General features: G+C 41.5%; 1 protein-coding gene across 1 annotated transcript in view; it reads right to left on the bottom strand.

The window, feature by feature from the left end:
- LOC126456806 (Down syndrome cell adhesion molecule-like protein Dscam2) overlaps positions 1-22783 on the bottom strand; it is a 567168-nt gene that overhangs the window by 292254 nt on the left and 252131 nt on the right. The window contains 1 exon segment of the mRNA XM_050092599.1: positions 17390-17591. Coding sequence (XP_049948556.1) covers positions 17390-17591 — 202 coding nt within the window.

Here is a 22783-nt window from a genome sequence, read left to right as displayed (position 1 = left end):
CCCAAGAATGGAAATCTGGCACTGTGTATGAGATACCTGGGCTGCTGTTTACGTATTTGTCAAGCACCACTTTCAAAAGATCCATTGTGTATGTTGTTGGCTCTGGTAGACAACTGCAACCATCCGCGTAAGGGTACAAAGTTTCCTCATAAACAGCATTAGACTGGCTCTTCCCCTTTTTGTTTAAGTGAACTGTCTTAATAAATCGAAATATGACAGCTCACAATTTTAACCAACATGGTTGAGAGTGTCAGCGATGATTAGCTATGAAGAAAGAGTCACGACCGCAAAATATCATTTATTTAAGAGTTATCGTCTTGACAACACGCAGCTGCTCAGCACTTTGCCAGCTGTAGCAAAGTATGCTTGCAAGCTGAAGATGGCCAAGTATATGTGCCGAAACCTGTCATTTTAAATAGGCGATATTTTGCGATCGTCACTGTTTATTCACTAGTAATGAATGACAGTGTTTATCAATGAAATGCAGGGAACGCTTATGTAAGAAATTCTGTGATAAAATCAGTACATTGCGATATAACAATTGAAATTAACGTAAGTTGTATGAGAGATTTTTATTTTTTGAATTATCAGTTTTTTGAATAGTTTTATGTGGCCCGCCACGAATTCTTTTCATGTGCCAACCTCTCAGAGTAGCATTTGACCCTAAGTTCTTAATTATTCCAATTTCTGTATTCTTTTAGTTTTTACCCTCTACAGCTCCCGCTAGTACCATGGAAGATATCCCAAGATGCCTCAAAACATGTGCCATCATCCAGTTCCTTCTTCTTATCAGTAATTTCTTCTGATTTGATCCATTATAAATGGTTTTTGGAAGCCTGCGACTGTAGAAACAATAGGTTTGTTTATAAATAATAAATCATCTGCTACCAGTCACGATTTTTCTTTATTTTAATTTTCGCACGACGCGTTTCGGGAAATAATTCCCATTTTCAAGTGTGTTTTTTGTGTGTATTAAGCCATTTCTTTTTATGTCAGTGTGTGTGACTCTGCTTCATTTCGTTGACTTTTACTGCAATACATAAGAAACACGCGGTTTTTTAGTTGGGTATCAATTCTTTTTGTGAAGTTATTGGCAAGATTTAGAAGAATTTGTACTTACAGTTTTCTAATGGTCCATTTGTGCAGAGTCTCACACACACATAACACCACACACAACTTGTTGTACACTTTACACATCGAAAATATCTTATATAAACAAAACAGTTACAAAGATCTTTTTACAGGTAGTCCACAGAGATAATATTATAGGTTTTCCACAGATTATGATACGCTTTTGTACAGAGGTAATTTATCTTAACAATTTGTCTCATAAATTTCTTATATTGATTTTACAATTTTGCTTATTTCAATGCTTTACTATTTTTATTTAAGTATATTATCGAAACCTCTGAAGAAATTCACTGATTCACTTTCAAGTTTTTCATTTATGAAAAATGTAAAGTGTACAACAAGTTGTGTGTGATGTTTAGTGTGTGTGAGACTCTGCACAAATGGACCATTAGAAAACTGTAAGTACAAATTCTTCTAAATCTCGCCACTAACTTCACAAAAAGAACAGATATCCAACAAAAAAACCGCGTGTTTCTTATGTATTGCAGTAAAAGTCAACGAAATGAAGCAGACTCACACACACTGACAACATCAAAAGAAATGGTTTAAAACACACAAAAAACGCACTTGGAAATGGGAATTATTTCTCGAAACGCGTCGTGCGAAAACTAAAATAAAGAAAAATCGTGGCTGGTAGCAGAAGATTTACAATTTATAAACAAACCTATAGTAATTTCCTCGCCGATTCTGCAGAGGACCTCATCAATTCTTACCAAATCAGCTCGCCTAATTCTGAACATTCTTCTGTGCCATCGCATTTCAAATGCTCAGATTCCCTTTTGTTTCGGTTTTTCCACAGTCCAGATTTCACTACTGTTCAATTCCGTTCTCCAAACGTACGTTCTCAGAAATTTCTTCCTCAGATTAAGGCCTACATTTGATACTAGCAGACTTCTCTTGGTCAGGAATGTTCCTTTTGCCAGTGCTAATCTGCTTTTGATGTTCTTGCTGCGCCCATCATGGGTTATTTGCCTACCTAAGTAGCAGAATTCCCAAACTTCGACTATTTCATGAGCGCCAATGCTGATGTTAAGTTTATCGCTGTACTCATTTCTCCTGCTTCTCAGTACTTTTGTCTTTCTTCGATTTACTCACAATCCATATTCTGTACTCATTAGACTGTTCATTCCATTCAACACATCCGGTAATACTTCTTCACTCTCACAGAGGACAGCAATGACTTCGGCGGCTCTTGTCATTCATATCCTTCTACCTCGAATTTTAATCCTTCTCTAGAACCTTCCTTTTATTTCAGTCATTGGTTCTTCGATGTATAGACTGAACAGGAGGCGCGAAAAGACTACAACCCTGTGTTATGCCCTTTTGAATCCGAACACTTCATTCTTGTTCTTCCTGTTTTATTGTTTCCTTCGGTTCTCGTCCGTATTGTAAACAACCATTACGTATTGTAAACTACCAGTCTTTCCCTGGTACATAGTGCAACCTACCCTTCTTTCACTATAGTTTAACCCAATTTTTCTCGAAATTTTGAACATCTTGCACAATTATATCTTGTCAAACGCTTTTTCCAGGTCGACAAATCCAATGAGAATGCGTCTTCCAAGTCGACAAATCCAGTGAACGTGTCTTGATTTTCCTCAGTCTTGTTTCCATTATCAATAATAACGTTAGAACTGCCTCTATGATGCCTTTACCCTTCCTAAAGCCGAACTGATCGTCGTCTAACACAACCTCAATTTTCTTTTGCATTCTTCTGTATAGTATTCTTGTCAGCAACTTGGATGGATGAGCTGTTATACTGACTGTGCAGTAGTTCTTGCAATTTTCGGGGCTTGCTATTTTCGGAACTGCGTGGATGACGTTCTTCCTAAAGCGAGAAGGTATGCCGCTAGTCCCATACTGCCTACACACCAACGTGAATAGTCGTTTTATTGCCACTTCCCCAAATGATTTTAGCCAAGCCATTCAAACTAATTCTGACTATGGCACTAGATCCCTTACCTCACTTGTTAACTCCTGTTTCTTCTTCTAACACGTCATCACACTTGTCCTTCCCCTCATAGAAGCCTTCATTGAACTCTTTCCACCAATTCGCTCTCTTTTCTGTATTTAACAGTGGAATTCCTATTGCACTCTTAATGCTACTACCCTTGCTTTTAATTTCACTGAAGGTTATTTTTACTTTTCAGTGTTCTGAAACAGCTCTTCCCACAGTAATTTCTTTTTCACTTCTTTCACAATTTTCAACTAGTCATTTTGCCTTAGCTTCACTGCACTTTCGATTTATTTCATTCCTAAGTGATTTTGATTTCTTTATTCCTGAATTCCCCTGAACATCTTTTTACTTCCTTGTTTCGTCAATCAACAGAAGTATTGCTTCTGTTACCCGTGGTTGCTTCGCAGCTGTCTTCCTTTCCAGCTTCTACGATTTCTCTTTTTAGAGATGTCTATTCCACTTCAACTGAACTGCCTATTGAGTTATTCATTATCACAGTATCTGTAGCCTCTGCATTCCTTAATATTTCCATACCCACTTCTTTGCGCGTTGATTATTCCTGACTAGTTTCTTGGACTTCAGCCTAATCTTCATCATCGTGACCTGAGAGATTGAATAGAGTAAATTAATCGTGTTTTGGTATCATTAGGATCAGTATTTAAGTTTGATTTAGAATATTACTTGTATTTTTGTTTAGTTATTGTTCTTAATGCTGACCGGTTGGTTCACAGTTGTATAGCGGTGTATCTCACAGCATTCCACTATGGCGAAATGACATGGTGTCTTTCACAGACGCAGTCAATCAATAGCAGAGTCGCTGAAACGTGTGGAGGGGCTATTCAGAGTTTGGCCGGGAATGTGCTGAGACGAGGAGTGTACTTTGGTCGGGGGACTTACGAGAGCCAGGACGGTTGTTTGTGTCTGCCTCTGTTCCATTCAGCTGTGGACTTGGACTAGGGACTGAAGGCAATCCAGATGCTTCCGTGTCGGTGGTATTAGAGAACTTAGGTCGGGATTCAGTAGAGCCCGAGCAGTAAAGCTGTGCTGCGAAATGTGTTCAGGCTTAGGAACAGATAGAACAGTTTCTCGTAACTTGTGAGCGAGATTTCAGTTCTCATTGATAAATAGTCTAAATGTTGAAGTGCTGAGATAATTACTGCAGGTTATAACAATATTTGTTTGTGGTTCATTTATATTTTTCACAATTTTTTTGCTTTAAAATTTTTACAGATTGGTACTATATTTTCTGCATATGTAAAGGAAGGTGTACTATACTAGAGATTGAAGTTATTTGCATTGTATGTGAGTAATGTAAGCAAAATACTGTGTGAATTGTTAATTATGTTAAATAATTTTCTGATGACCTTTCCTATTTAAAAATATTTTGTGTGTATGAATTGTTCATGTTGATCTTTAAAATTTTTACAGATTGGTACTATATTTTCTGCATATGTAAAGGAAGGTGTACTATACTAGAGATTGAAGTTATTTGCATTGTATGTGAGTAATGTAAGCAAAATACTGTGTGAATTGTTAATTATGTTAAATAATTTTCTGATGACCTTTCCTATTTAAAAATATTTTGTGTGTATGAATTGTTCATGTTGATCTTTAAAATTTTTACAGATTGGTACTATATTTTCTGCATATGTAAAGGAAGGTGTACTATACTAGAGATTGAAGTTATTTGCATTGTATGTGAGTAATGTAAGCAAAATACTGTGTGAATTGTTAATTATGTTAAATAATTTTCTGATGACCTTTCCTATTTAAAAATATTTTGTGTGTATGAATTGTTCATGTTGATCTTTAAAATTTTTACAGATTGGTACTATATTTTCTGCATATGTAAAGGAAGGTGTACTATACTAGAGATTGAAGTTATTTGCATTGTATGTGAGTAATGTAAGCAAAATACTGTGTGAATTGTTAATTATGTTAAATAATTTTCTGATGACCTTTCCTATTTAAAAATATTTAGTGTGTATGAATTGTTCATGTTGATCTAAATCTGACAAATTAAGAAACTGTTACGCTTAGTAACAATATAAGAAGTAGGTGTTACGTAAAAGCCAGTGTTCCTTTGTTTAAAACGAAAGTGGTTCTGGGGAGTGGAAAAGGTGGCAAGGGGGAATTGACACGCTACCTAGAGCAAGCACAGGAAATACGTCACACAGTCTGTAGGCAGCAGTTGCTGAGCCAACACCTACGTGGAGCAGGAGAAGCTTTGCCCATAAATTCGCACAAAATGCCTCGGATGGAGACTGCAAACGGCTTACGGCATAGCTGCGAGATGTTGGGCTATTATATGTAGGTCTGACCAAGGCCAAGAACAGAAATTGAGCCCATAGAGCAAGAGACTTGCAGGCTGTACTGTGGGTAGTGTAGCCGCCATAATTGTTCGCCACACCCAAGCCTACAGCTATCAGATAAGACTTATAGTAAATTTACCTATTTACAGCGTGAACCACTAATTTAAGCTGTGTTTTAATAATCATTCTTGAACTTTAAAGGAAGTGAATCACCCTGTTATTTCATCCTAATCATACACCTATATAGGCTTTCTTCCTGGTGTTTGATGAATCCGAGGATCCTATTTTGCAGACTTATGAAGTGCCAAGTTAAATAAAGACGCACCATTTAAATTGTTTTTGTGTTTTCTGAAGGGGAACTGGAACGATCCATCTCCTCCATGTTAATTTTAGCAAATAGAAGGAACGTTTTTTCTAAAACCATTAAACATATTGCTCTGAAATTTGGATTACGTGTTCAGTTAATATTTCTCTACAATGTTATAACGCCTTGTTAAGAAATATTTATTGGTTTTTGTTTTACAAATTTTTTAAACAGATGCTTATTTTTTTCTAAAATTTTGCATTTTTTTCTGTAACTCTTGAATTAGACAATATATTTTTACAATTTGTTATAAAAATGAAGGATAAGAAGTAAAAAATATTGTGTATAAATTTCATTAATATACTGTTAGCAGTTTTTGAGAAAATGTTCCTCAAAGATGAAAATTTTAAAGTTACGGGAAATGGCTTCCAAAAGTTTTTTAATACATTCCTGCCCCATATGATGGATTATCTGCATCCTCTTCTTTTTCCATTGTTAGTTTCCTTTTCACTGGTTTTTTTCTCCCCTTTTGCTGCATGTTGTAGGATTTGTTTCTTCTTCCTGCACCTCTTAGTCTTTCTTCATCAATTCAATGCATTGTGAAAATCGTGTTATGTTCTGGTTGGAGACCTAAACGTTTCAGCACATCACTTTTGATAATGTTTCCTCCATTGTATGTTGCCATTGCATCGTACACTCCAGAATGCAATGTTTTTATCTGTACAAACACTCTTTTGAGAATCCTAATCCAAATTAAATTATTTACACTTTCATTTGGATTTTGTGTTTTCCCATGTAAATACTTTGCCAATAAACTTGGCTGTGATAAATCTCTGAATATGGGCTTAATTACATCAATTACAGCATTTGGAAAGCTGTTTTTATGGGCATATTCCTTTCCTGATTGGTACTTACATCATGAGTCATCACCTGTGGGGCACAGCGCATGTTTTGGGGGAGCTCATTTGTTGATGCAGTATGAAAAAATAATGCCCATACTGCTTTCCTCACATGCTCAATCTTCTTCTTTTTTGCCTAATACCTCTGAAATCTATCAGTTGCTTCATCTGTCAACCTTCCTCTTCCTCCAAGGGTCTTACCATCACTAAACTTCGGGGATCCTAATGTCTGCTTTAGTTTGCGCAAGCGAGCTCCCATGCGCTTCTGCACATGTCCAATGCACTCCTGTTTATTAATGTGGATTTCATTGCCATAAGGTTCGAGTTCTCTACAGCTTTATATCCTTTAGAATCACCATCTCCTAGACAGTTAGTGTATCGTACATTATAACACTCCTGTGATCTGGAAAAAGTTGCTTTCACTACCTCTACTTCCATCGCTCCACTCGTTCCGTGAAAATTTGCTTCACAACTTTCACTATGTTCGCCTTGGTATTGCCCTTACATCTACAATGTTTTGAGAAATTGGCAACATCAATTACTTTTCAATTGTCTCCACTTATAGCTGTCACAATTCCATTTAGAGATTTATGACCTCTGCGTTGCCATGATCCATCTGAAGCAACAGTTAAATCTCTACAATTCCCATTATCTGTCACAGCTTTTTCAAATGATTTCTTCATTGTTGCTTGAGCAATATCTTCAGCAGACGATCCCACCAATTCATTATAAAATCCAAACTTGGTTGGTGCTTTTGGAAAGTTCATAATACCACATAACATTTTCCCTGCAGCACTGCCCTTGCCAATGCGACGCAAACCATACACTAGCCTAACATTTATATCATACACCTTCTTTCCACTATCACCACTGCGAGTAATACTGTTATAATTAGAAAACGAAACTTTTGCAGCACATTTGTTACACTTCAATAACATTTTACATGTCAAACCAATGTGTGAAGTTATTTTCGGTTCCAGTCCTCTTTCTTTTCAACCTTGGCATAATACGTTATGTTTCAAAATATTATAGAGCAAGAAAATGTTAATTATTTCATTACTGTCACTTTCATAGTCTCCAAATTTTTCTTTGTTGTCACAAAGTTTCTTGCTGGAAGAAGTTCTATCACATTCATTTGAAGTAGTCGATGAAGCAGTCTAAGCAGCATCTCCCTTCGAAACAATAAAAGATTTCTCCTTCCACTCATTCTGCCTTTTCTTAAACACTCGATTGCTGAAACGGGGCATATTGATATCCACAAACCAAATATGTAAAACAGGCACGAGCAAAATTCGTCAAATACGCAAATTGAACAGCTAAACAACACAAAGCAAACTGTACAAGTCAACACACACGGTATAGCGTTTATGTTTACCGATATGAACAGTCACTTGTCAAAGAGATAAAGCCATACAACGTTGGAAAACAAAACACTGTCTAATTCCGCAAAGATACCCTGCTTGCAGCCAGCGAGCTGCGCCGTCAGAGGTGACACACCAAGTCGCTACAACCATTTACATGGCGCGTCAATTTTGCAGCTATAAAAAACACGCTTAGAATTCACTTAGAAGGGTGACACTTGATTTGTTTTATTCAGAAAACTCCAAATAATTTGATAATGAAAAAAACCAAAAACCGTTAATTTTGTCGTTTTCATCGTTCTGGTTCCCCTTAACAATTGCAAAGTGTTATGGTAAAAGTTTGCTCAAGTAAAATTCAGTCAGAGTGTAGCCAAGTTTCTAGAATCTGGTAAATGACTATATGGAGTTAGTTGAAAGAATAATAGCTTTTGAAAGTAAATTCCAGTTAGAAAGAGGTTTTTCTGAAGTGATCACTTTAAAAAGTGTGTTCTTTAGTATCTAAGTATTGTAGTATTTAAGTTTGTTACTATACAAAATGATTTTATATACGTTCCCTCTGGCGAATTTTTTTTACCTTTCCTGAAGTTATCTACAATTTTTTCTCTTTTAAAACGTAATGTATAAGGGTATAGTAGTCAAAAAGAAATTCCAGTGTTTGTACTAACATTAGTTACGTTGAGTAATATTAATTTGAAGAACCAGATTAAACAGTAGGAAGAAAGTATGCAAAAACTCGTACTTCAGCTTTTCCAATACTTCACTGTTTCATTGCCTGGATTAGCTGGCGACCATTAGTACATGTTTTTAACCACTAAATTAACTTGCAACTGCGTTGTCCTATCTTCAGTATAATATTATTCATAAAACGTTTCTATTTAACCGGTGAGTAAAATCATAGGAAAAGAATTGAATAGTCTGATTTACTTATGCATTAGACACAACACACGGTCAAATCTTGGAAAAAGGGTAACACTATTGATTAGCTTCTCCTATTAACACGAATATCCTCCGATAGAGTACTTTATTTGGAAACTAAACCAAATTGTAGTAAGAGGGTTGTACGTGGCTTTTCCCGTAACACAACTATTTGTTTTGTTGGGGTGTAGCATACGTGACAATATAGGGACAAGTTTTTCTATTATTTAGGTAAAAGTACACTAAATTACAATAGTAGAGGTAGGGTTATAATTTGATAAACTGTTGCTATTAAATAAATAAAATCAATTCAAACAAGATTTTTGTGTCGTTCCATTGGTCTACACCATCTCCGGCTACGAAAATTTAACTAGAACTCAGCCAGCAGGTTTGCTAGGACGTTATAAACTTGATATCATCTTAAACGGAACTGTTTTGCAGTGGTATGTGTTTAATCTCTAGGCAAAATCTGACGAGCCATATTTAAGGCACAATACAATCACGCATTTAAGTTCCTCTCTCAAGACAGAAAATATGTTCTCAGCAGGGAGTCAAAGCACACATGTCGATGTTTCTGAAACGTTCTGATATTTTCTTGCTTAAAATAGTTGGTTAGACAAAATATACTACCAGTAAGTTTAATAGTATTATTTATGAAAATAAATCGTCAAGCTAAGAATAAAACTCACGGTATATAGCGTGTATCTTGTAGCGATGCCGTTTCTTTTCTGTTACTTGCCCGTTCCTAATTAGGAATAAACTTTAACTGGCTGTGAGGCATGGGACAGGTGTCACATATACACTACTGGCCATTAAAATTTGTACACCAAGAAGAAATGCAGATGGTGAACGGGTATTCATTGGACAAATATACTAGAACTGACATGTGATTACATTTTCACGCAATTAGGGTGCATAGATCCTGAGAAATCTGTATGTACCCAGAACAACCAACTCTGGCCGTAATAACGGCCTTGATACGCCTGGGCATTGAGTCAAACAGAGCTTGGATGGCGTGTACAGGTACAGCTGCCCATGCAGCTTCAACACGATACCACTGTTCATCAAGAGTAGTGACTGGCGTATTGTGACGAGCCAGTTGCTCGGCCACCATTGACCAGACGTTTTCAGTTGGTGAGAGATCTCGAGAATGTGCTGAGCAGGGCAGCAGTCGAACATTTTCTGTATCCAGAAAGGCCCGTACAGGACCTGCAACATGCGGTCGTGCATTATCCTGTTGAAATGTACGGTTTCGCAGGGATTGAATGAAGTGTAGAGCCACGGGTCGTAACAGATCTGAAATGTAACGTCCACTGTTCAAAGTGCTGTCAATGCGAACAAGAGGTGACCGAGACCTGTAACCAATGGCACCCCATACCATCACGCCGGGTCTTACGCCAGTATGGCGATGACGAATACACACTTCCAACGTCCATTCACCGCGATGTCGCCAAACACGGAGGCGACCAACATGATGCTGTAAACAGAACCTGGATTCATCTGAAAAAATTACGTTTTGCCATTCATGCACCCAGGTTCGTCGTTGAGTACACCATCGCAGGCCCTCCTGTCTGTGATGCAGTGTCAAGGGTAACCGCAGCCATGGTCTCCGAGCTGGTAGTCCATGCTGCCGCAAACGTCGTCGAACTGTTCGTGCAGATGGTTATTGTCTTGCAAACGTCCCCAGCTGTTGACTCAGGGATCGAGACGTGGCTTCGCGATCCGTTACAGTCATGCGGATAAGATGCCTGTCATCTCGACTGCTAGTGATACGAGGCCGTTAGGATCCGATCCAGCACGGCGTTCCGTATTACCCTCCTGAACCCACCGATTCCATATTCTGCTTACAGTCATTGGATTCCGACCAACGCGAGCAGCAATGTCGCGATACGATAAACCGCAAACGCGATAAGCTACAATCCTACGTTTATCAAAGTCGGAAACGTGATGGTACGCATTTCTCCTCCTTACACGATGCATCACAACAACGTTTCACCAGACAAAGCCGATCAACTGCTGCTTGTGTATGAGAAATCGGTTGCAATATTTCCTCATGTCAGCTAGTTGTAGGTGTTGCCACCGGCGCCAACCTTGTGTGAATGCTTTGAAAAGCTAATATCTCCATACCACAGCATCTTTGTGGTGTAGCAATTTTAATGGCCAGTAGTGTAGTAGCTGTTGGGAAACTAATTCTGCAGTATGTATCTACATCCACGTGATTACTCTGCAGTTTACAATTAAATGTCTGGCAGAGGGTTCATCGAATCGCCTTAAAGTATTTGTCTACCGTTCTATTCTAGAACAGAGTGCGGGAAAAGTGAACACTTAAATTATTCCGTAAGAGCTGTGATTTCTCTTATTTTATTATGATGATCATTTCTCCCTATGAGAATAAGCGCTAACAAAATATTTGCACAATCTGAGGAAAAATTTGGTGATTGAAAATTCATGGGAAGGTCCTGGAGCGGAAATCGCCTTTCTTTTGATGCCTCCCCCCCTCCCCCCCCCACCCCATTCGTGTATCATATCAGTGGCACTCTTGTCACCTATTTCGCGATAATGCAAAGCGAGATGCCCTTCATTTAACTTTTCCGATGCCCTCCGTCAGATCTGTCTGATGTGAATCCCACACCACACAGCAAGCTTTTTAGTGTTTTGACAATAAATCGCTGCCTTTGGTTTCGTTTCCCCCACAACATTATCTATGTGATCGTTCCAAATTAAAATATTCACAATTATAAAACCTGATTATTTCGTTGAATTTACAGCCTTTAGATTTGTGAGATTTATCGTGTAACCAATATTTAGCGGATTCCTTTTAACTCTCATCTGGATGACTTTACACTTTTCATTATTTAGAGTCATTTGTCACTTTCCGCATCTATAGATATCTTGTCTAAATCTTTTTGCAATTGGGTCTGATCATCTGACGACTTCATAAAATGGTAAATGACAGCATCGCCTGCAAACAATCCAAGACTGCTACTCAGATTGTCTCATTATTTATGTAGATCAGCAACAGCAGAGGACCTAAGACGCTTCCTTGAGAAACGCCAATTCTGCTGTACTCGAAGACTTTGTCAGTTACTGAGATTTGTGATTTTCTGACAGGGAATGATCCAGTCGCACAACTGAGACTATACTCCACAGGCACGCAATTTGATTAAAGTCCTTGTGAGAAACGATGTCAAAACCTCCTAGAAAACTAAAAATGATGTGTCAATTTGACATTTCCTGTCCGTATCGCTCATTGCTTCCGTGAGAATAAAGAGCCAGTTGAGTTTCACGAGAACGATATTTTCTGAATCTGTGTTGGTTGTTTGCAAATAAATCGTTTACTTAGATGTAGTTCATAATGTTCGAGCACAGTATATATTCCAAAATCCTGTTGCAAATTGACGTTAGTGATGTGGGTCTTTAATTCATTGGATTACTTCTATTTTATCTTTTGGTTATTGGTGTGACCTGCCCAACTTTCCAGTCTTTGGGTACTAATCATTCTATGAGCGAGTGATTGTTTATGATTGCTAGGTTCAAAATGGCTCTGAGAAGTATGGGACTTAACATCTGTGGTCATCAGTCCCCTAGAACTTAGAACTACTTAAACCTAACTAACCTAAGGACATCACACACATCCATGCCGGAGGCAGGATTAGAACCTGCGACTATACCGGGCACACGGTTCCAGACTGAAGCGCCTAGAACCGCACGGCCACACCGGCTGGCGATTGCTAAGTATGGAACTACTGTATCAGCATACTCTGAAAGGAACCTGACAGGTAGCCTTCAATCTAAGGACGAGATGGTTGGGGAATGCCATAAATAGGACAATTTAAATGGAGTTACACTGCGTAATGCCATATACACTCCCAAACAGTATTAACATACACAGCACACAACGTTAAACTTCTTTGATATAAGAAGACACACAGTAAATTAATTTATGAATAACGTGCCCCGTACCAAAGGTGCAATGCGCAGTGTAGTGGCTGGTTATATGTAAAACTTTATAATAAACATTGAGGATCAGTAGTTTTATGAGCGATTTTAACACTTTCGAATAGTTAGGTAGTAAACATAAGTTAAGAGAAACGTTTCACTGAAATGTAGACTTCGAACGCTGAGTTTTAACATGAACACATGTAAAAAAAATTGTTTTCATTGTAAACGGTATCACGACAGCGCATCATCTGAACAACAGTTAATATGATTTTTTACCTATAGTAATTGGAGTCGGGATATTTCGCTGCATGTAGTATACCCTTGGACAGCAAGCTATTTTTATATAGTATTTGATGGAATGCATTTGTTTAACTCCGAAGATATTAATTTGTATAGTACCAGCATTAACACATAAAACTATGAAACATTAATAACTTAAATTATTGAACAAGCCAAAATATGGGATTCGTTCACTGACAACGAAATGAAAACAAGTAACAACGGAAGCGTTATCACAAATGTGAGAGAGAGCTTCGCTTTACAAAACTAGGAGTGAGAAATAAGTGAACTTCGTAACACCAGCCTTTTATATGATTAAATAACTTTTTTGTAAAACAGTGTTATGTGCTAGGGATGGACGGAATGTGGTAGCACTGTTTTAAACAGACTGGTGTTGTATTTAGGAGAGTGGATCATAACCATCCCGATGTTAGTTTTCCGTGGTACCCCAAAATTACTTCAGGCAAACGCCAGTATGGTTCCTACTATAGAGATGCTGCATCCTTTGCACAGTTAGTCGACAACCTGACCATTCTTCATTACAACAACGGTTACTAAGTCACTGCAGAATACTTTGCTGACATTAAACTTCATGACGACGCACAACTATTTTTATAACATACTTGGCGGCTCCAATGTAGCATTTTGTACGACTAAATTAGACAGTGTGACAATTATTGAACTATATGAAATAAAACCCTCGTAACTTCTGAACGGTTTGCTTTAGGACGTTCAAACTGCTCGGTTGGCCCTGGGGCATGATGAGCTTGTTGTCGGCCATTTTCTCATGAAAGATGTTACCGTACAGCGTGCCTGAGCGCATTTGGGGGACTGAGAATCCGCATTTCGCGATTGAGAAGTCTCCTTACCCTCAAAGGGTGACTACGTGATGTGCAGTGTCCAGTCACGGAATAATCGGTGAGATATTCCTTGATGCCATGGCGACTACCGAACGGTACGTGAAGGTCTTGGTAGATGATTTCATTCCCATTATGTGAAGTGACGCTGATTTCCACAAGATGTGGTTCATGCAAGACGAAGCTCAACCCCATCGAAGCAGAAGAGTGTTTGATATCCTGGAGGAGCACTTTGGGGACTGCATTCTGGCTCGGGGTACCCAGAAGCCACTGGCATGGGCAGCGATTGGCCGCCATGTTCTCCGGATCTGAACACATGCGTCTCGTTTTTGTGGGACTTAATTACAGATAAGGTGTATAGCAATAACCCCACAACCATTGCTCACCTGAAAACAGCCTTTCAGGAGGTCATAGACAGCATCGTGTTCCGACACTTCAGCGGGTCATGCAGAATTTCGCTGTTCGTCTGTCCCAGATCATCATCGATGATGGCAGGCACATCGAACATGTCATAACCTAAATCTCAATGCACTTTTCCCACTATTTGTCTTATATGGTCATTCCACTTAAGGCCGCACCAGATAGTTACTTCTAGATATTTTACGCCAGATACTGTTCCCAGCGGTTTGTCATCAACAGTGTAGCTATACAGTAGTGGATTTCTTTTCTTATTATGCACAATATGTTACACTTATCTTCGTTCAGGGTCAATTGCCAGAGTCTGCACCATTCATCAGTTCTCTGCAGGTCATTCTGCAAATCGTTGCCGGCCGGAGTGGCCGAGCGGTTAAAGGCGCTACAGTCTGGAACCGCACGACAGCTACGGTCGCAGGTTCGAATCCTGCCTCGGGCATGGATGTGTGTGATGTCCTTAGGTTAGTTAGGTTTAAGTAGTTCTAAGTTCTAGGGGACTTATGACCACAGCAGTTGAGTCCCATAGTGCTCAGAGCCATTTGAACCATTTTTTTTTGCAAATCGTTACTATCTTCTCGCGTTGCTCCTTTGTTATACACAGCCGCATCATCTGCACAGAGCCTTAGGGAACATCCGACGTTTTCTACTAGATTATTTATATACACTGAAGGGCCAAAGAAACTGGTACAGGCATGCATATTCAAATACAGAGATATGTAAACAGGCAGAATACGGCGCTGCTGTCGGCAGTGCCTATTTAAGACCAAAAGTGTCTGGCGCAGTTGTTAGATCGGTTACTGCTGGTACAGTGGCAGGTTATCGAGATTTAAGTGAGTTTGAACGTGGTGTTATAGTGGGCGCCTGAGCGATGGGACACAGCATCTCCGAAATAGCGGTGAAGTGGGAATTTATCCGTACAGCCATTTCACGAGTGTACCATCAATATGACGAATCCGGTAAAACATCAAATCTCCGACATCGCTACGGCCGGAAAAAGATGCTGCAAGAACGGGATCAACGACGACTGAACAGACTCATTCAACCTGACAGAAGTGGAATCCTCCCGTAAATTACTGCAGCTTTCATTGTTGGGCCATCAAGTGTCAGCGTGCGAAACATTCAACGTAACATCATCGATATGGGCTTTCGGAGCCGAAGGCCCACTCGTGCACCCTTGATGACTGGATGTCAGAAAGATTTACACCTCGCCTGGGCGGTCAACGCCGACATTGGACTGTTGATGAATGGAGAAATGTTTCCTGGTCGGACGAGTCTCGTTTCAAATTGTATCGAGCGGATTGATGTATAGGGGTATGGACGCTGCATGTTAGGCTCTGTGATGATGTGGGGCGTGTGCAGTTTGAGTGATATGGGACCCCTGATACGTCTAGATACTACTCCGACATGTGACACGTACGTAAGCTTCTTGTCTGATCACCTGCTTCCATTCATGGACTTGGGCAATTCCAGCAGGATAATGCGACGCTTCTCACGTCCAGAATTGTTACAGAGTGGCTCCAGGAACACTCTTCTGAATTTAAACACTTGCGCTGGCCACCAAACTCCGCAGACACGAACATTATTGAGCAAATGTGGGATGCCTTGCAAAGTGCTGTTAAGAAGAGATCTCCACTCCCCTCGCACTCTTACGGATTTATCGACAGCCCTGCAGGATTCATGGTGTCAGTTCCCTCCAGCACTACTTCAGACATCAGTTGAGTCCATGCCACGTCGTGTTGCGGCACTTCTGCGTGGTCGCGGGTGGCCCTACACGATATTCTGCAAGTGTGCCAGTTTCTTTGGTTCTTCAGTGTAAGTTGTAAACAGTAACGGTCCTATCACACTTTCTTGGGTAGCGCCGGAAATTAGCTTTACATCTGTCGATTTTGTTCCATTAAGAGTGACATGTTGAGTTCTGTCTGCAAGGATGTCTTGAATCCATTCACAAATCTGCTACTATACTCGCTAAACGGCACTGCGGAACGGTGTCAAATGCCTTTGTGAAGTCAAACAACACAGTATCAACCTGAGCGCCACTGTCTGCGGCACTGTGAACCTCATGGAGGAACAGAGCGAGCTGAGTTTCGCAGGATGTCTATTTGATGAATCCATGTCGATTTCTTGAAAGGAGGATATAAGATGAACATCAACAAAAGCAAAACGAGGATAATGGAATGCAGTCGAATTAAGTCGGGTGATGTTGAGGGAATTAGATTAGGAAATGAGACACTTAAAGTAGTAAAGGAGTTTTGCTACTTGGGAAGCAAGATAACTGATGATGATCGAAGTAGTGAGGATATAAAATGTAGACTGGCAATGGCAAGGAAAGCGTTTCTGAAGAAGAGAAATTTGTTAACATCGAGTATAGATTTAAGTGTCAGGAAGTCGTTTCTGAAAGTACTTGTATAGAATGTATAGTATGGATGAGAAACATGGACGATTAATAGTTTGGGTAAGAAGAGAGTAGAAGCTTTCGAAATGTGGTGCTACAGAAGAATGCTGAAGATTAGATGGATAGATGACATAAGTAATGAGGAGGTATTGAACAGAATTGGGGAGAAGAGGAGTTTGTGGGTCAACTTGACTAGAAGAAGGGATCGCTTGGTAGGACATGTTCTGAGACATCGAGGGCTCACCAGTTTAGTATTGGAGGGCAGCGTGGAGGGTAAAAATCGCAGAGGGAGACCAAGAGATGAATACACTAAGCAGATTCAGAAGGATGTAGGTTGCAGTAGGTACTGGGAGATGAAGAAGCTTGCACAGGATAGAGTAGCATGGAGAGCTGCATCAAACCAGTCTCACGACTGAAGACCACAACAAGAACAAGATGTCGATTTTTACGGAGAAGATTTTCCTTCTCGAAGAACATCATATCCAGTCATTCTCATTTGTAACTTTGTAGGACTTCTTAAAACTGTAAGTTGTATTAGCCAAAGGTGTTCAAGTTTTAGGGAGAGTGGTAGCGAATTTAGTGACAAGAGATGTGAGGGTGAGTGGCGGTGACGTGACGTGACGTACCAGCAGGTGTGGCGTGACGTGCGCCGCCAGGGGCGCCGTGATGGAGAGCGAGGTGTGGACGCGCTGCTCGCCGAAGGCGTTGTGCACGCGGCACTCCCATCTGCCCGCGTCCTCGGGCCTGGAGCCGCGGATGTGCAGCGCGTCCTGCGACGCCCACACGCGGCCCGTCGACGACACCGGCGTCCCCGACTCGCGCCACCACCTGCAACCAACCAGTGACGTCACGTGTCAGTACGGCCAGGCGGAGAGAGTCGCCCCACTGCTGTGGACTCTGGCGAACAATCGTATATACTTTTTACCATTTATTTACTGCATGCAGAAAACTCGCCGGTTTGTGATTGTACAGCTGGTCGTAAAAAACATTCCATACATTGTATGAATATCAAGAGCTCAGATGGAAACCCAGTTCTAAGCAAAGAAGGTTCAAATGGTTCAAATGGCTCTGAGCACTATGGGACTCAACTGCTTGTGGTCATCAGTCCCCTAGAACTACTTAAACCTAACTAACCTAAGGACATCACACACACCCATGCCCGAGGCAGGATTCGAACCTGCGACCGTAGCAGCAGCGCGGCTCCGGACTGGAGCGCCTAGAACCGCACGGCCACCGCGGCCGGATAAGCAAAGAAGGGAAAGCAGAAAGGTGGAAGGAGTATATAGAGAGTCTATACAAGGGCGATGTACTTGAGGACAATATAATGGAAATGGAAGAGGATGTAGATGAAGATGAAATGGGAGATAGGATAGTGCGTGAAGAGTTTGACAGAGCACTGAAAGACCTGAGTCGAAACAAGGCCCCGGGAGTGGACAACATTCCATTAGAACTACTGATAGCCTTGGGAGAGCCAGTCCTGACAAAACTGTACCGTCTGGTGAGCAAAATGTATGAGACAGGCGAAACACCCTCAGACTTCAAGAAGAATATAATAATTACAATACCAAAGAAAGCAGGTGTTGACAGATGTGAAAATTACCGCACTATCAGTTTAATAAGTCACAGCTGCAAAATACTAACGCGAATTCTTTGCAGACGAATGGAACAATTGGTAGAAGCCGACCTCGGGTAGGTCAGTCTGGATTCCGTAGAAATGTTGGAACACGTGAGGCAATACTGACCTTACGACTTAACTCAGAAAAAAGATTAAGGAAAGGCAAACCTACGTTTCTAGTATTTTTAGACTTAGAGAAAGCTTTTGACAGTGTTGACTAGAATACCCTCTTTCAAATTCTGAAGGTGGCAGGGGTAAAATACAGGGAGCGAAAGGCTATTTGCGACTGATAACTCCAGGATGGCCATACATGCACAAGGACAGTTCGTCTCGGTAGCTGCAGGGTCTTCGTGGCAGATTACTAACCGAAGGGGCCCGGGTTCGGTTCCAGGGCCGATCGGAGATTTTCCCTGCAGTGGGACTCTGTGTTGTGTCCTCCTTATGTTCGTATCGTCGTTACTGACAGAAATATGGTCTCCACTACAAGGTCGTATCGTTTTTCGATTACTGAGATGACAGAATGGACCCAACCAGAGGTTAATCAAAGAAAAAGGACAAATGTTATCAGTCTTGTAACACGTGGATGGTGTGAGCATTTGCCGGAATTGTTATGACTCTGAAGCGGTGTGTGACTCTCTATTCTACCAACTTACATGGCCGCGAAGATAGTCCCTCGGATTTGGTGGAAGCTTGTCTTGGAACTTTGTCTGATATTTGTGTCTACAGAATACACAGGCAGAGCCTGACTAGTGAGCCATAGTCGACAGCGCATCTGGGACTTATCTGGTGAACTCTTTAGTGTGTAGAGTGTACTCGTATGAACGTCCGCCTCCGTAGCATAGCGGTAGCGTTACCGCCGACCACAACGGGGTCGATTCCCGGCAGGGGACTGGGTGTTGTGTGTCCTTCATCATCATTTCATCGTCATTGACTCGCAAGTCGCTGAAGTGGCGTCCACTAAGAAGGACTTGCAATATGGCGGCCGAGCTCCCCCTAATGGGGCCTCATGGCCAACAATGCCATACGATCTTTTCATTTTTCACTCGTATGAACAGTTATTCGGAGCTATCCACTGTGCCGTACAGTTCTTTACTCTGCGCCTGACATATTGTTTTAGATTTGAGTTAACTCAGTCTTTATTTACAGAATTTACCGGTTCCAACTTGGCCATCTTATATTACTAAAATTGTTGATGCCACTGTTGTTTGGAGCTGGTACCATAGTGCTTGCCTGTCACGTTTGAGCGTCCTTGGTAATTTATGAAAATTCTGTATGTACTGGTTAGATGTAATTTAGTTTGTACTCAGGATAATGTAGGTTCAATTTCATCACCTGCTGTTTTAATTTAAGCAGTGGTATATCGGTAAATTCTCACTTGGTTGGGATTTCCTTTCTACCTAATTCCATACTTGGATATTTATTCTTAAACTCCAGCTCTTGTATGAAAGAACCGCTGCCTGTTTATGAGAGTTCAGATAACGTTCCTCTGTAAAGGTTATATATCATGTTCTTACAGTTGTTCATTGCCTGTTGTGATCTGCTGTGCCTAAAGGTTTCAACAGATCTCTGAACTAAATGTTTATTGATACTTGACGCATTATTCTGGAACATTTGTTAATTTAAATGTTTATCTGTCTGTTATGGCAGTATCTCAGTTCACACTGTGCTATATTGAATTATTTTGAGATTGAATTTGTTTTGAGACAGAACCACGTAAGTGAAGTCTATGCAATGTCACGATTTGAAATCTCAGAGTAATACGGATCAGATTTAAAATAGTTATTGTTTAGTGCTTGTTTTGTTAGATTCTTATCGATAATTGCATTCATTTGAGTTTGTCAGGTTTCCCATCTTAAAAAATTCAAAACAACTGTCTGCACAACCAGTTAAATAAAATGATTTTATATTCTCAGGGTGAAGGGTTCATTTCAGGTGAGCCTCTTTCGAACTCAATAATGTCATGAGGGTTATGGAGTCTCCATATGCGCTCGTTATGTCGGCTTGCTTTATCGCTAACATGACATGTTGCTTCATCACTGAAAATTAACTGTGGTAAAAAATATCATCTTCCACGTGCACTAGCAGAGCATTGCTTAAGTCAACCTGTTTCCTTTTATCACCAACCCGAAGAGTTTGTATAGTTTACAGACCAAACGACGCCTTAACACTCACCTGACGGTCGTATGAGGCATTGCCAGTTCTCTGCTTGCACACCGAGTACCTTCATTGACTCCGCTCAAACGTTTGTTGAATTCTTTCCACAATGTCATCAGAAATTCGAGGTCGACTTAGACTCTTACCTTCGCACAAGCATTCTGTCTCTTCAAATTGGTGATACCAATGACGAATGTTTTTGGGGTTAGGAGGTTCAACACCAAAAACTCCGACCAAAAGCACACTGGACCGATATCACTGATTCACTCTTTGCAAACGGCAGCACACAAAACGTCTTCTGTTGAGCGGACGCCATCTTACTTTTGACTGACTGAAAACTGAGAAGACGCATTGACTGACATCTAAAGGTGATTTTCTGAAACTCTAGGCCACCATCCATTCAAACAACACCCATTTCCTTGCCGGCATGTCGCATGATTACTAATTATTGCCATCCAAAATCAGGTCACTCTTTCTGAAGCACCCTGTGGTATAAAAGTCTTAGTGATTGAAAAAATGTGCAGGTCATTCCCGTTTTCAATGGGCTCTGACTCCGTAATTAGCGGCATGACTTGTTTCTTGCCCCACCCAGACAGCTGCGTTAGCGTTGCTCTCACGCTAGGAAAGGAGCCGAGGTCAGTAGCGTTTCGAGCGGGAGTAAGTAACCTTGGGCTGACCAGCACTCAAGCCTTAGCATTAGACTGATCAGCAGCCGAGGGAAACACAGCAGTAGGGCCTTGGACTGCGAGCAGCGATCCTCGGTGTACTCTGTTCCGGTGGCAGCAAGGGACAGTCGCCCAGAAGGAGCTGTTCCGTATGTCGTGAGTTCCGTAAGCGTTGTGTTCCGTGCAGTTCGATCGTTGCTCGCGAGCTGTTGAAGGCAATGGGTTGGAGGGGAGCCAAGAATAGGAAGCCTACTCCAAGCAGGTACACCAAGGAAGTGTCTACAGGACCTAATGGTCAGAGTGGGGTGGGGCCGCCGTGTGGACACAAAAAAACCAGTGAGGCAGTTGCTGTCTTTTCCTGGGTGGAGATGCAGACTGGGGTTTCCAGATTACAATAGAAGCACTAACAGGTGTTTTGGTCAGTCGACTGGTTCAACATAGTGTGCACTGTGTATTGAATGTACCGGACGAACAATAACATTACACATGAAAGGTCTGCGAGTACGGTGCTTCCTGTTACGCTTGTTGTATGGTGGCACGCTGGGCGTGCGGATGTTTTTCTCGAAGAGTGAAAACTATTTAGATTTTGACATGTGGAATAATCGGATCTACTGCCGGATGTTTGTGTCGCTCTGCCACAATATATCGGGCACGTAACTCGTTGCCTTCTTAAGGTGCTACCTGAGACTGCCGGATTGGAGGATCTTGTCCAGTATTTATGCCCAGAGGGCGCTGGGCACTCTGTTTGCCGTCCACGCCCGCCTGGCGCTGCTTGTAAGGTGCTGTCGCTTCCCCTGTGCTTCCTCGGACGTCCGCGCCCGACTTGTATATTCTGTCCACCCTCAAAAATTGGGGCAATACTAGGGAGTGTGAAGGACGACCTGGGGCTACGTAAACCAGGCATTGACAACAGCACGTGCCAGTGTGGAAAGTCATACATTGACCACACAATCAGGACGGTGGACATCAGGTGCAAAGAACACCAGAGGCACACCAGACTCGGACAGGCAACCAAATCTGCCATAGCGGAGGAATGTCTGGAGCTCCGTCACTCAATGGACTACAACAACACCAAAATTGTGAAACAGATGCCAAGATTTTGGTACAGTGACATAAAAGAGGCCATCGAGATGAAGGTCACAGACAACCTAATGAACCGAGACAGCGTTACCAGCTCAGCTGGGCGTGGAGTCTGGCTCTGTAGCTTATCAGGGCCCAACGAAAGGAACCAAGAAACTCCTCAACAAGTAGTTCCACTGCAGGAGCAGCGCCAAGCGGGCGCGGACCACGAACGGAACGCAAAACGCGGGTCCGGCCCCAGACAGCTGCCACGACCACAGATGGTGGACGAGCCGGGCGCGGACGTCCATGGGAGCACCAGGGAGCGGTAAAAAACTCAGGAGCGGCACCTGGCGGGCGCGGACCGTGAACGGAACGCCCGACACAGGATGGGCCTCAGACAGCTGCCACAGATGGCGACCAAGTCGGGCGCGGACGTCCGAGGGAGCACCAGGAAGGGGCCAAAATCTTAGGAGCGGCACGTGGCGGATGCGGACCGCGAACGGAACGCCCGACACAGGACGGGC

Source organism: Schistocerca serialis, chromosome 1, assembly GCF_023864345.2.
Source record: "Schistocerca serialis cubense isolate TAMUIC-IGC-003099 chromosome 1, iqSchSeri2.2, whole genome shotgun sequence".
Taxonomy (NCBI): domain Eukaryota; kingdom Metazoa; phylum Arthropoda; class Insecta; order Orthoptera; family Acrididae; genus Schistocerca; species Schistocerca serialis.
The sequence above is the reverse complement of the archived record's forward strand: the minus strand, read 5'-3'. Positions and strand labels throughout refer to the sequence as shown.